The sequence below is a fragment of the Belonocnema kinseyi genome, chromosome 1 (assembly GCF_010883055.1).
Source record: "Belonocnema kinseyi isolate 2016_QV_RU_SX_M_011 chromosome 1, B_treatae_v1, whole genome shotgun sequence".
NCBI classification, from domain to species: domain Eukaryota; kingdom Metazoa; phylum Arthropoda; class Insecta; order Hymenoptera; family Cynipidae; genus Belonocnema; species Belonocnema kinseyi.
In genome coordinates, this window is record NC_046657.1 from 177899068 (window position 1) to 177915305 (window position 16238).

The following is a 16238-nucleotide window of genomic DNA, read 5'->3' on the forward strand; positions in this document are numbered from 1 at the left end:
GAAAATTACAGTATCGGATATTTTGTTATTTCAGAAATTATATCACGTAAATTTTATATTGTGCTTCTTTTTCAAATTCAGTAATATCATAAGCTGTATAGGGAGTTTTATTATTTAGGAATTTTTAAATTGGAGAATTTTAAGTTGTCGTCAATTTTCTAATTCCTGGAATTCAAAAAAAATTTTTAATTAACAAAAGTTCAAACTTTGCATTATTTTTCGAGTGTTTTGGTAGAAAAAAAAACACTTTTTTACCGAAATGTACCGAAATGTAAATTGATTAATAATCACTTTCATTTTATTAATAATAAATGTGTAGTTTTGAATATAATTTAGTTTCGAGAGAAGCCCGCCAAATATAAAAGTATATCAATCAATATTAAAGAAACAATAGTGCAGATTTTGCATTATTTTTCGAGTGTTTTGGTAGAAAAAACCACTTTTTTACCGAAATATACCGAAATGTAAATTGATTAATAATCACTTTTATTTTATTGATATTAAAAGTGTAGTTTCGAATATAATTTAGTTTCGAGAGAAGCCCGCCAGATATAAAAGTATATCAATCAATATTAAATAAACATTAGTGCAAATTTTGCATTATTTTTGAGTGTTTTGGTAGAAAAAAACACTTTTTTACCGAAATATACCGAAATATAAATTGATTAATAATTAGTTTTATTTTATTAATATTAAAAGTGTAGTTTGGAATATAATGTAATTTCAAGAGATGCCGGTCAAATAAAAAAAGTATATCAATCAACATTAAATAAACAAAAGTGCAAATTTTGCATTATTTTTCAAATGTTTTGGTAAAAAAAAAAACACTTTTTTACCGAAATCTACGGAAAGATAAATTGATTAATAATCACTTTTATTTTATTGATATTAAAAGAGTAGTTTGGAATATAATTTAATTTCGAGAGATACCCGCCAAATAAAAAAAGTATATCAATCAAAATTGAATAAACAAAATTGCAAATTTTGCATTATTTTTCGAGTGTTTTGGTAGCAAAAAAACACTTTTTTACCGAAATCTACGGAAAGATAAATTGATTAATAATCACTTTTATTTTATTGATATTAAAAGTGTAGTTTGGAATATAATTTCATTTCGAGAGATGCCCGACAAATAAAAAAAGTATATCAATCAACATTGAATAAACAAATTTGCAAATTTTGCATTATTTTTCGAGTTTTTTTGTAGCAAAAAAAAACACTTTTTTACCGAAATCTACGGAAAGATAAATTGATTAATAATCACTTTTATTTTATTCATATTAAAAGTGTAGTTTGGAATATAATTTCATTTCGAGAGATGCCCGCCAAATAAAAAAGTATATCAATCAACATTAATTAAACAAAAGTGCAAATTTCGCATTATTTTTCAAGTGTTTTGGTAGAAAAAAAAAACACTTTTTTACCGAAATCTACGGAAAAATAAACTGATTAATAATCACTTTTATTGTATTGATATTAAAAGTGTAGTTTGGAATATAATTTCATTTCGAGAGAGGCCCGCCAAATAAAAAAAGTATATCAATCAACATTGAATAAACAAAAGTGCAAATTTTGCATTATTTTTCGAGTGTTTTTGTAGCAAAAAAAAAACACTTTTTACCGAAATCTACGGAAAGATAAATTGATTAATAATCAATTTTATTTTATTGATATTAAAAGTGTAGTTTGGAATATAATTTCATTTTGAGAGATGCCCGCCAAATAAAAAAAGTATATCAATCAACATTAAATAAACAAAAGTGCAAATTTCGCATTATTTTTCGAGTGTTTTGGTAGAAAAAAAAACATTTTTTACCGAAATCTACGGAAAAATAAACTGATTAATAATCACTTTTATTTTATTTATATTAAAAGTGTAATTTCGAATATAATGTAATTTCGAGTGATGACCGCCAAATAAAAAAAGTATATCAATCAACATTAAATAAACAAAAGTGCAAATTTTGCATTATTTTCCAAGTATTTTGGTAGAAAAAAAAAACATTTTTTTACCGAAATCTACAGAAAGATAAATTGATTAATAATCACTTTAATTTTATTTCTTAAATACTAAAAGTGTAGTTTCGGATAAAATTTGATTTCGAAAGAAGCCCGACTGATCAACATATGTAGCAATAAACATTAAATAATCGAAATCGCAATTTTTGCATTATTTTTCAAGAGCTTTGGCAGAAAGAATACCTTTCTGAAAGAATCTCACATTATTTGATCTGGAATAAATGGTGAAATTAGTATATTTTTCCGCTGTATTAATTCAAAATACTTCGAAAACTTTGGAAATTCAGAAATATATTTATTATAATTATATATTTTCTCAAATAATGAGTCATAAGCAAGGGCTTCGTCTCGCACTGAGGTATACGCAGATATAAGTTCTCCAATGTTACCGACATTGCAGTTTTCGCAAGGATAGTCTCAAGTCAAAAATAGATCAGTAGTGACTACTGGCGGTAAAGCTTAAATAGCTTCCTGGAATGTGTCAGGTTTGAAGAACAAGAATAAAGGGTTTTGGGAGGAGTTAGAGAAGTGGGATGTGATTATGATGTTTAAATGCATGGACTGGCGAACAAGGGTGAGGGTTATGGGATGAAGAAAAGGAGGCATATATAAGGAACTCCAAACATGGAGAGACGAACATGGAGGGAAGGAAGTTACTAGACATGATAGGAGAAACAGGATGGTTTATATGTAATGGCAATATGAAAGGAGATACGGAAGGGGAGATCACATTTATAGGAAAGGGAGCAACAGTAATAGACTACATCTTGGCTAATGAAAGAATGCTGCATATGATAGGGAGAATGAAGGTTGGGAATGAGATAGGGTCCGAACACTTCTCGGTCATAGATACACTAAAAAGAGACGTCAGTAAGCGCGGCAGAGGGAGAAAGGAAATAGGGTGCGAAAGAAACACCAAAATAGGAGTCTTGGGGGTTATATAAATTAAAAGAGTTCAAACAAAAGACGGAAAAGGAGAAGGTTAGGTATGAAAAAGAGGAGGGAATAGACTCGTTAATTGAAAGGTTGAAGGGGTCGATTGAGAAGGTAAAGGATGAGCTGAGTACTAATGAAGAAAGAGTAAGCGGAAAGAGAGGCTGGTGGGACCAGGAATGCTCGGAGAGCAAAGAGAGAATGAAAGAGTGTGTAAGCAAATGGAGAAAAGGGGAAATGGAGAAGGAGGAGTATAACAGGAGAAAAAACACGAGAAGATGCTGGAAAGAAAAAGACAAAGGGGGAAGGAAGAATATAAAGCAAAAGTAGTAAGCGATCAAAGAAAGTAGGGTGCGGGATGTGATAAATAGGGATAGAGGGGAAAGGAAGGGCGTTAACGACGAAATAGAAATGGAGGAATGGACGGATTGTTTTAAGGGTATATTAGGGGGAGTGCAAAATAAGATCAAAGGGGAAAAGTGTAAGATAGTCCAAGGAGAAATGGAGGAAGGGAACGAGATAACAAGAGAAGAAGTGGATGAAGAGGAAAGGGCAAAGTTCGTCGGAAGAGTGGACGACGGGACTGGTGGTACCGTTTGTCAAGAAAGGGGAAGGAAAGAAGGTACAGGAATACAGAAGGATCACTCTCATGTCAGTCGGCTATAAAATATATGCGTAAATCCTAAGAAAAAGTTTAGATTCAGATAGAACAAAAAGAAATTATCCCACATAATCAAACGGGATTTAGAAAAAGGATGGGAACTATGGACAATATCTACGTACTTAACTACTTAGTTAACCGAAATTTGGGGAGAAAGAAAGGGAAACTAGTCGCTTTGTTCGTAAATTTCAAAGCAGCATTTGACTCAGTGAACAGAAAAATGCTATGGCAAGCAAAGAAAGAGAGAGGTGTAGAGGAAAAGTTAGTGGAGAGGATAAAGAAAATTTTTACTGAAACCAGGATTAGGGTGAAAATAGGAAAGAAAAAAGGGCAGGTTTTCTGTATAGGCAGAGGTCTAAGGCAAGGGTGCCCTTTGAGTCCCTTACTATTTAATATCCTGTTGGCAGGCTTAGAGGAGAAGCTAAAGGAGAAAGGGAAAGGAGGAACGGTTTTGGGTAATAGCACACTATACTCTCTAGCATACGCGGAAGATGTTGTTCTGTTAGCAGATGATGAGAAGGGGATGAACCTAATGATGAGAATCTTCGAAGAGTATGTGGAAGCAAAAGATCTGACGGTGAACGTAGATAAGACGAAGGCGATGTGCTTCAGAAATAGAAAGAGCAAAATGAATTACGTTTGGAAGATGAAAGGATAAAAAGTGGAAATTGTGAAGGAGTTCTGTTACCTATGTTTTTGGTTTGAGGCAGAAGGGAGAAATGAGCTGCAGGTGAGGAAAAGGATTGAATGTGCGAGAAAAGTAATGGGCCAAGTATGGGGTATAGGAAAGAGAAGATTTAAGATAGATTGGAGAATGAGGGTCTGGTTGTTTCATGCGTTGGTTTGGGCGGTGTTGTGTTATGGTGGGGAGATTTGAGGATGGCAGGAACATAGGAAAGTAGAGAGCATGCATGAGCAATTTCTGAGGTGGGTAATGGGGGTTAGCTGGAGAGAGCCTGGAGGTTTGAAGAAAAGCTAAAAAGGGGTGAGAGAAGCATAATAACACAAGCATGTTCGAGCGAAATTCGGAACAATGAAGCGAGAGGCAATTTGGGAAATTCAAAAATTCTTCGTTGGATAATTCTCTACAGGCTCCCATACTTTCAATAGTTATGATGGGGAAAAAATATACAACCCAACGCTAGCATATTCTATAAGCTAACATCATTTCAATTAGTATATAGTTTGTTTCGTAAACGAACGATTGCATTTTTTTTAAAGTCATTTTTGATATAAAATACTTTTCATCGCGTAAACAGAATGTTGAAGTTCGTTTTATATTCGTAGCTTAGACTATACAGTTAAGTTCGTGTATTAATTACCGTTACATTCATATTACTTAAACTGTTTTTTAAATTTAATTAATAAAAAGTCTAAGATATTGCGTTAAGATATTGAGTAAAATAATCTGTTAATTTTTTCTAAACAGTTCAAGATTTAGATGAACACTTGACGAACCCTACACAAGCTAGGGCGACACCTGGCTGAGGGTAAAACATGCTAGGCGCCGCTAGATGAACTCTACACGAACCCTAGATTAAGCGACCGCCATAAAATTGCCCTAGACGTTCGCTAGATAAGCTGAGTATAGAAAGTATCTAGAAATCACCGAGGATTCCGGTAGAGCAGACAGCCACGTTTCATTTAGTCGGACCAACTCAGGAGGGCATTCTTACCTGTTGGCAAGAAAGCTCATTGGTGACATTTGCGGATAGCCGAGAATGCAAACACTGAGAACTATAGAAGATCAAAAATCTACCAAAAAGTCTTTCTTAGGATGGACAAATTAGCTAAAGCTAATACTTATTTCCCCGATTTAACCCCTAAAGATGTTTATCTCTGGAATCTTAACTGTGTAGTTAACGAGAAGATAGTCTCGCTGCTTAGCGACAATAGAAGTTATGCTACTTCAGTACGCCTGAGTAAGACTCGCGAGCGTATTGTACAGCTTCAATATAAAATTACAACGGCGAGACGGCATCCATCGAATGTTCAGTGTCTGCTTAGGTAAATAACTGTAAATAAAAAATGCAAGTGACGTTGAAAATTCGCCTAGTCGAGAAGAGATTTAAGTCTTCTGGGAGCCAGTACAGGGACACACTTATCAGCTAAATGAAATCGCTGCAGATATCGCACTCTTTGGTAACTTTTGCCAGGGGCGTCGGTTGCAACGTCCAGAAGAGGATTGTCCACTAATTACCGATAAAGAAAGTAAGAGAGTTATAGCTAAAACTAAGACCGGATGTTTGATTAACAGACCGTTGTACTACCCAGGATTCGATCCGGTATCGACGCAATCTGTCTATGGCTTGGATTCACTGTCGCGAGGCATTCGATAACACGAACAATGAGCTATTTATCAAGCTCCATAGGTTCATGGACGTGCATCCAAGAATAGTGAAAAGCATGAAAGCGCTATTTTCTTGTGGTGGACAAGATTTTTCATAACATCTGACAATAGACAAGTGATTACCAGCTACTCCACATATAAAAGGGGGTTTATCCAAGGAGACTCTCTAAGTCCGATACTTTTCTGCATCTCCTTCTTGCCTCTATTTTGCTCAGAGGCAAAAGTTTTGGATACCTATGTGGCCCACCGAACAGAAGAGAATATAAGAAGAACGGCTCCGGCGACAGCGTGCTCAGTTTTGAACAGCACCGATTCTCTTGTGCGAGTCGTCCATTAACATGAAGTCGTCGATGCTGCGGCTTTTCTATACCGTGCCACAGAGGAGCATCGTCTCCCATTTGATTCCAGCGACACTACATATGGCCTAGCATCACATTTCGCGCTCTAAACTTGTGTACAGAAAGCAGAACATTCGCTTCTACTAAGAGAACATGTAGCAAGTCCCATCATGCTAAATTCTACGTCATTATACATAAAAAATAGCTAACGATGGGTCTGTCCAACATGTTTCTCAAGTCTGCTGGATTGAACTCGGAGACTGAGGTATTTCTTTTTGCTTGTCAAGGCTGAGTTATAGACATTTTAGTTTACCGAGAGCGTATAATGAATGTACCTGTAGGCAATGCCAGCTGCCGAGCGTAAAAGGGAGAGCCAAATACACTTGGACATGCTCTCAGTGGATGCTCAAAATATGCACTCAGCGGGTACAGACACAATGAGGCTCCAAAAGTGTTTTCTTACCATCTACAGCACTTCCATGGTGATGATATAAAGCCCGTCTTGACATACGCCCAGGGGCAACTGGAGTCCGTTGTGGAGAATGATCACTGTAATATCTACTGTAATTCCTCATTATACCTCTCGACGTATCATTGCTACAAAGCCTGATATTGTCCTCAAAGATCTAAAGACGTAAACAATTTACGTGACTAAATTCTGGGCACCAGCCGATTGGAAATATGACGGCAAAGAAGGAAGAGAGAAGGGCTCAATAGCAAGCACTTCTTTTCGAGCTTAGAAGGCTGTACCAAGACTACAAATTCCATCTTGCAGTTCCCACAATCGGCTGCCCTGAAGGTTTGAAAGCTTTATTTCTTAGATAACTCGACTAGTTTCCGACTTGCTAGCGCCAGTCTTAGTCCATCGCGAACAAGATGCAAAAATATGTTCTTTTGGGGTCACTTACTTTGGTCCGCCAACATTGTTCCTCATAACATTCTATAAAGATTGGTAGTTCTAAAAAAGTATCAGGAGGTGAAACCTTCATCTCCAACTGTACGGTCTGCCGCGGAAGGCCATCCGCGGCTAGAGACCGGCCTTCAAGTTACAGTGTTGTACGCTGTTATCTCGCGTAAATTTCCCGCTTTTGCTTACCTTCTAAAACAGAAGCAGCAGTAGTGGATGACGTACATGTTCCGGCTGAATCGGAATTAGTTGCTATAAAGAACCATGATCGTAGCTTCCAAAGCCTACAACTTCTCATAATAATACTTTTTGTCTTTAATTTTCCAACACATTTTCAATTTTGAAACACATTTCAATGAAACTTGAGATAAATATTCTTAGTCAAATTTATTTATTTACATATACTTGCTCGATGATCAACTCCTTGAACGGCATTAACGTAATATCTCAATGTTCACGACACTGCGTGCCTGGGTGTTCGTGGAATCAATGAATACGAATCCGTGGTCAAAATTTCAAAATGACTGATCCAATATGGCGGCAGGATGGAAAACATGATTGAAGAAAATCAAAGTGTATTTTTATCTGTACCCTAGAACACATTTCCTTGAACATGATGTAATATAGTAAGGCGAAAACTCAAACCTAATGCACTGCAGGGGGAAAGTGTGGCAACTTTTTATCCGATAATTGCCACTGACTGGCGAGTAAAATATCTGCGGGCAAATGTATAATATACTAATATTACTAATCAACAGTTGTGAATATGATTTTTATATTTGAATAGCAGAAAATTATCACAATTTTCTTATTACACTATTTCACCGAAACTCTGTAGGTCGTGGTAGAGTAACACTCACCTATCGCGAAAGTCTGGGACTAATATTCGCGTTAGGTGAGGTTCCCCGCCAAATTAAGAATCTTTCTCGCCTTACCATGTATCTTCATGTATGATTGGTTGAGAAAATCTAATCTATTGCAAAAAATTAATGACAAAATTTGACATTTTAGGAAACAAGTAGCAGATTACATTCAGAGGTTGCATGTTAGGCTAATATTATGTACCAACCCTAAAAACGTTCTGGTTAGCTACAAGTTTTATTAACAAAAACAAAACTTCTGCATTTTAGTGGTTCAATATAAACCATTTGTATTTGTTGAGAAGTGATAGCAATTAGGGTGGTCCAAAAAAGGACATTTTCAAAAGTTTGAAATTAGACTGAAAAATATTATAGACTACATGAAAATAGAAAGTGCCTACTGTTTTGTTTTTAAAATTTTTTTATATTTTCATCTGAAATTATTACAAAACACGAGTTGCTTACCTAAGAACAGGTTTTTAAATAAGAAAATAAAAATTTCTAATAATTTGTGGGAGAAAAAGAGTATTTAAAAAATTGAAAAATCGTTAAATTTTGAGTTTTGCGACGCCTTTGATTTTGGGATGAAATACAACAGAGCAATAGACGCCAATCCATCCGAAGGCTCTACTCTTCCCGCTCCTCCTCCTACATATTTATGGCTCTTATTACCTGTAGGCTTCTTCACACCTTCTCAAAGGGAATCAGAGGGAGAAATTAAATAAATTTAATCGGAAAGTACATAGAAAATAAATATTTATTGTAGTTTTATTTTTAAAATTAGATCATATTCACCAGCGACTTTTTGATTTATGAACCAATAAACATTAAATTATTAGTAACTATGAAATAATTAAAATCATTGATATTTAAAAAATAATCCTTATTATTATTAATAATAAAGTCTTATAAGACAAATTAATAAAAATTTGAAATATTCAGAATCGCAATAATAGATTAATGATAATTTCAAATAAGTTAATTAAAATCAAATTAATTAAAATTTACATTTTTCATGGTTAATTAATAATTGTATAATTATTTATTAATAAATAATTATTAAATGTTTAATAACTAAACAATTTTTCATGATCAATAAATATCTATTAATTATTTAGAGATTCTGCAGTTGCTCTTTATTACAAGTAATGCTATGAATACAGAAGATTTAGGTAAGGCGGTTGTTGAGGACTTAGGCGAGCCTCGAGCTTAAACAAAGGAGCAGGTCAAGTTGGCAAAGTGTAGCTGTTACACTGCTGCCGCACTGCCAAGCTGAACCATAGGTGGCACCGTGAATTCTCTATTTTGTGTAGTGAATTTAGAAAAAACTTTGCAGCAAATGCGTAGCCCTACTAATTAATTTGTTTCAAAACAAAAAAACAGGGACTTTCTTTTTTCATGTAGCCTACAATATTTTTCAGTCTAATCGCAAAAATTCGAAAATGTTTTTTTTTTGGACCACCCTAATAGCCCTTTATAAATTGAAATCAACTTATCAAATAGGTTACTTTGAATGTCAACATCTTTTGAAAAGCGAGTAGGGGGAGTCGCGATAGGTGAGTGCTACTGTATCAAGGAAGTAAACATTAACGGCATGGCGTACATTATCTCTTCGTGGGTTCTAGAGGGTTCAGCTTCGTATATGAGTGGGCGTCTCTAGATTGGCGAAGTTGTACGCGCGTTATTTTTTTAAGGGAAGATCATCCAAACAGTTTTATTTTTTCACAATTTAAATACTATAGCTGTATTCGAAAGCGATAATTGAGTCATTCATTAGGAATTCTGTATATAAAATATTTTAATAGCCGAATTATACCATCCAACATGCGTTCAGTAGGTTTAACTACCTATTTTTATATAGGCGTCCCTAGACAGTTTAAATTTATGAATGGATACACAATTTTCAGACTTGTTCGAACATGCCGGCGAGTCGTAAACAGCGATGAATAAACGTTTCTCGCATCTGTTTCGACTGATATATGAGTCTTATATCGAGATATTCAAAACGTGCATTATGTCAGTTTCTTTCAAATAAGAAGACCTTTTTAATTTTAAGAATGGGTCACCAAATTTACTATGATTAGGGTTGTTTCGCGATTTTAGATAAAATAATGTTTTAATACATAATTTTCATCTAAATCGAAGGTGCGTTATAATATTTTTTTCTTTTATGTCGTTTCACAGAAAAAAAAATATGAAAAATTGAAGGCAGTGAAAAACACTTGTTCAAATCGGTGTCACGTGGGTTTCACGTGACTCAGAGGTTCTCATAATTATTTATCCATGTAACAATGTGAAATTCATGATAAAAAGGTTAGGCCACGGTCTGCTGTCGATTCTGAGTATTTTGATTTAATAGCTTTATTTGTTAAGGATTATGTGACAAAAAAAGTTATCCTGTTGTAATATTTAGTTCAAGAGTCAATAGTATGTTGAAGTAAAACAGTAAGTTCAATTATTAACACCTTTCAAAATCGTACATATTTATACGAATTGTTCAGTAAACATGACTACACTTAAGAACTTTTTCAATGAATTCTTTATAAATACCATAAATATATCTATTTTTGCAGATGTTCTCTATTAGTTTTTACGAAACCCTCCTTTGACATTGTTTAAAGAATATTTTGCGACTTCTCTGTTCGATGTGCACATAACCAAAACAAACCATCGGCACAGAAAAAGATATTTAAGAATCACTGACACGTAAGCTGTGATTGGTAGAAAATCCGACCCCTTTGACGTCAAAGGGGCCCTCAAATCGACATCGTGTTAAAAAAATGTCTATTTCAACATTAAATGAAAAATAGTAAAAAATATGTGAAAAATATTTTTGGGCGTTTTTAATATTAGAATTGTATATACTAGAAGATCAATTTATTGGAAAAGTGATATATGACTTTGAAAACAACCCTCTTGAACAATTAACCTTTTAGCGAGCGCGCCCTGTAATTTCCCATAAGCGAGCGCGTGTCATAAATTTTACGTCAATCGGCTTTATTCAAGTTAACGAAAGAATTCCGAAGTGTTTCCATGTGTAATAGCCACAAAAAATTGTAACTGAAAACAGAAGCCGCGGTTCACATTCCTAAAACCCCAGGTTATGTTCTAAACCTATCAATAATATTGAACAACTCCTCACATTCAACCTTATCACTTTTAACAATTCAATTCCAAAGTGTGTCCATGTAAAACAGCGATAACATTTTTTAATTGAAAATAATCGCACAAGTCACCTTCAAAAGACTCTGTGTTTTGTTCCCAAACCATCAATAACATTCGAAAACCCCTTGAAATTCACCCTTATCACTTTTCACGAAACAACTCCGAAATGTCGTCATGTAAAACAGCCGTAAAAACTTCAAATAAGAAAGTCACAAGCGCCACCTTTACAAAGCCCCATATTATGTTTTCAGCCCCACAATAATAAGCAACAAACCCCAAAAACATCCCCTAATTTATTTAGCGTACTCGTCCGCCATATTAAATCCCCCATTTTGTTTTCTAAATTGTTTACATCGAATTCGTATTCAGCGACCCAAAAAACCCCAGATTAACATAATTTGGCCCATTTTATACTTTTGGTCAGCCTTTAGCGATTCGGTCCCACTGTGGAACGATATAAAGGTGGAAAAAATCAGCTAAAATAGTACAGGATACGTAATATACTTACACATAAAGACGCGTATAACAAACAATTCTTTGCAAAATCGTCTGTCTAGAGTTCAGAAGGAGATTGATCTTGGAATAGGTGAAAGCTCAGCGCATAATGATAAGTGGTTCATGTAGGGGAAGGGTATTTGGGCAATTGTCGTAAATTTTACGACAGCGCGCCCGCTGGAAGGTTAATTAAACTCAGCCCCGTAGTACTCTGAAATTAAAATGACGGAAATGCTGACCGCGGCCGAGGTTGGCGCCGGCTATACTTTAGGCCGAAAATTATTCAAATGCATGAGGAAAGTGGGATAGATGTGAAATTTTTAATCATAAAACAGTATTTTTTTTGCTTTAGAATAAAATTTAAAGACTTTTGGACTTCATTTTTTACAAGGTTTTTTTTGTGATGAATGGGGGAGTAAAAGTCTGTATTTTTTGTATGTAATTCTAGTTTCGCGAGAATGCAAGTTTATACTATTCCAGATGACAAGGAAATAATAATGATCCGGTAAAGAGTTATTTTGAGAGCCAATTTTAAATTAAGGGCATGTGATACTTACAGTTTCCCCGGCTTTTTTTCCACAAAAATGAAAATTTTTTAAAACTGAATTCGGAGATGCTATAAAATATCATAACGGACGTCCCCGGACTCTTTTTTGAGGGATAATAACAAAAAAATTTATTGTGCTAAATACAAATTTTATGCATATTATTATTTTGAGGTTACGTCGTGTTTCATCTCTGCCTTTCCGATAATCTGGAACTTATTTATGAAATAAACTTTTTTGATTGTCTGCAAAAAGGGTTAGTTCCAGGAGATTAGTTACTATGTTTATTTGCAAGTACAAAGTTTTCGGCCAAAAATATTGTGTAGTTCGGAAGTAACGCATAGGAGAATTGTAACATACATAACCTCCAAATGTACACACGTTGTTAGCAATATCAAAAATTTGTTTGAAAAAAAAAAACACAAATAAAGTGTGCGGGGACGTCCGTTAGCATGTTCGCTATCATTTCCCAAATTTTTAAGACAAAATATTGATTATTCTAGAAAAAAAGCCGTCGGAACCTAAAACTGGTAAAATCGATACTAATTCCTAAGCGCTATGCAAATTAATCAGATTTTGCTAAATTAAAACTTTTTTGAATTAAACCAAAAAAAAGTGTGTGGGGGCGTCCGATAGCATGGTCGCTATTATGTCCCAAATTTTTAAGACAAAATATTGATTATTAAAGAAAAAAAAGCCGTCGGAACCTAAAACTGATAAAATCGACAATTTTCTAAGTATCACATGCCCTTAAAGGCATGTCATTTGTGTTGAACTTTAGGGAAATAAGAAATATCAACGAGATGAATGAAAACATGCATTTCAACTTTCTTTCTAACCCAAATTATTGGTAACATGAGTTTTCAATAATATTAATAAAACATTTTATTCGAGCTGTTTTTAAAAAATTTGAAAACAGTTTACTTTTTATTCCACAACTTTATCAATGTTTATGTACTCTATAAACCCATTCTGTTTCATCACATTTCGTTTTTCATAATTATTATTCATAGCTACTCTTATTTTTCCATATTTTTTTTGTTTATTTTAAACAACATTCAGACTTTCATTATTTTTGCTTTATCTTAATGAAGTACACTTGGTGCGCAGCAAGTAAGTTGAGAGAACGCTTTGATTTGCAATTGACCCACACGTTCAGTCAGAAGTTTGGAAACGTCGCGTGTGAGCCTGCGTGTTATTCGTAATTCGCGCATAAACTAAAGCACGTGAAACGGATGCGACGTTGCCAGACCTTCAGTTCACTGACGACTATGAAGCTTTAAAAGGTTCTTTAAAAGGCTTTTTGACTTTTTAAAAGGTTTTAAAAAATTAATGCAATTAAAAAAGAAGACCAGACTACCTGCTCGGGCCGTTATCTTGTGGATTAGTTTTACCGACATTTCTGCACAGTATCATAAGAGAAACTACTACTGCATACACATACACGCTTAATGCAGGGGACCGGCAATAACAGAAGATGCAGTTCCATGTGAGAAGAAAACTTCGGCGTAGAACAGACACTCATGAGAGTGAAAGAGACGGGCAGATATATTCGTCTCTTTCACTCTCATCAGTTTCTGCTTCACAGACTGCTTTGCGCTAAATTTAAATGATATTACTTCGTGCTTGACCCACAGATTTGTACTCCGTCCTGTTAATATTTACATCAATACGTGCAATACTTTGAATTGCAAGTTATAAATGTAGCCTTCAATACTGCCGGCTAAGTGTGATGTACAGACACAATACTCAATACTATAATATATATCGAATATGCACAGATAAACATTTCACTATTAACCAGACTTGCAAATCGGAAACGCTTGCATACCAAATTTAGGAAGTTTACCACGTGCACAGAGATCGACTTGAAAATTTCGGTTAGGCTAATGTGAATGGAAATTTGTCACACTTACCTTTTCACATTTGACTAAATGTCGTTGAAGCCTGCACCTCGCTATTTTGTGACTTTTATCGTAAGGACACTGAACGACTGTATCCCCGTTTAATTCATCCATATTCATATTTCGTGAAAATGTTTCTCACTCCAGCGTCAAAGGTCCAAACACAGTGTCTCCACAACGTGGGATTTTTCGGCCCCCACCACTCTCCCATCTGGGAGCGACACATTCAAACGTAGCGTGTCGGTGAGTCGGCTTTGCTATCTGTTGCGTAGGCCAGCCTTCTGTAGAGCCGAAAATGCACGAGCACGAGCCCGAGTCCCCCCGACTTCACGATTCATTTTCGGTGGCAGACTGGCTATTTGGAGGAGTTTTTAAGTAAACTGAATTTCGCAGGGTGTCAAGAGAATAAAAGTTCAGGCAATTTATTGCACAATTTTGTTGCACATTTAAAAAAAATTTATTTTGGTTAAAAAAAATGACCTTTAAAATTTGCCTAAGTTTAAGAGATATTCAGGAATTTTGAAACAATTAAAAAATAGTTAAAATTTGTAAAGATGTCGTTAAAAAATTTTGTAAGGTTTCACGAAAATGAAGAAAATTCTTTGAGGTTTCTACGAATAATTAAGGTAATTTTTTATTTTGAAAAACTAATTTTAAAAAATTCCAATACATTTTGAACTATGTTTAAAATTCTCAATAAAGAATCTGAAGATTTTAAGGCAATCTTTTTCATTTTGCCGAATTTCAAAGAAAATCAGGACAAATTGAAATAGTTTTTAATGATTTTTAATGATGAATGGTAGAAAAATTTGTAATCACTTTTAATTTTTAAAAAACTTACTTAATGAGAATATTAAAAAAGGTTTTTAAACACGTGAAAGGATTTCCTAAAATGAAAAAGAAGACTAGAAGATTTTAAAGCAAAATAAGAAACTTAGATTTTTAAAGAATTCAAACATAAACTTTAGAAACTTTAAAGGAATTCCGAAAGATTTCAAGGAGGTAAAACTGTTTTTCTTGAAATTCCTGGGAAAAATTGAGAAGATTATGAGTCAATTTTTTCACATCTTGAATTAGGGAACATAATTCTTATTAGGCCTTCTCGTGAAATGTTGTTACACAATTTTTAAATTATATGTTTCCTTAAAAATCTACTTTCAAATTTGAGTAAGTTTAAGAGATATTCAGAAAATTTAAAAGGATACAAAAATAATAAAAACTTGTAAAGGTTTTTCAAGAATTTGCTAAGTTTTCATAAATATGAAAAAAAATATTTTAGGTTCCTAGAAATGATTAAAATAATTTTTTATTTCGAAAAATTAATTTTATAGAAGATTATTTTAAAGCATTTCAAAACATTCAAAAATAGGTCAAAGTATCTGAAAAAGTTTAAAGGCCATTCTTTTTAATTTTGAAAAATAAAAAAAAATGAGGAAAAATTTGAATAATTTTTAAAGATTATAAAACCTGAGAAGATTAGAAAAAAAGAATTATTTTCCTAATTATCATGTGAACATTTTGAATGATTTTTTATTTTGAAAAATGTGCTTTAAAAGAAAATTAAAGAAGATTTTTGAACAAATCAAACAATTTCCTAAAATTTCGAAAAAGAGTGTAGAAAGTTTTAAAATTAACATTTTTTAATTTGATAACATTACAAATTAAAAAAAATGTAAATAATCGAATAAATTCAATAAATATTGAGTAGAATTGATAAGATTAAAAAAGAATTTAAGCTTCAGAAGGGTTTTAGAAACGTCCGATAAACTGATTTAAAAAACTTAAGAACTTAAAAATTCTTGTAGAAGAATAAGAAAGATGCGCCTGGAAATTGTGTACAATTATCAGTCTTTAAAATTAAAATGATTTTCTTTTAAATTACTTTCAGCACATTTCTTTTCAAGCAGAATCCCCGCTTTAAATCGCAAAAGGTTCAATTAGTTTTATTCAAATTAAGTAATTACATAAATTTTGAAAATTAAAAGAAGATAACTTGGAAGAAGTTGAATGAGATTTAAAACAATTTTATTTTAATTACACGTAAAATTTGTTGAATTATTT

At 33.6% G+C, this 16238-nt stretch overlaps 1 protein-coding gene across 2 annotated transcripts in view; it reads right to left on the reverse strand.

Annotated features, from left to right (window-relative positions):
- Positions 1–14374, reverse strand: part of LOC117172064 (gametocyte-specific factor 1) — a 121454-nt gene extending 107080 nt beyond the window's left edge. For both annotated transcript variants that reach the window (XM_033359815.1, XM_033359823.1), the window contains exon 1: positions 14190–14374. In XM_033359815.1, the coding sequence (XP_033215706.1) occupies positions 14190–14297 (108 nt within the window). In that variant the 5' untranslated portion in view covers positions 14298–14374. The remainder of the gene's footprint in view (positions 1–14189) is intronic.
- Between the last annotated feature and the right edge of the window lie 1864 nt (positions 14375–16238).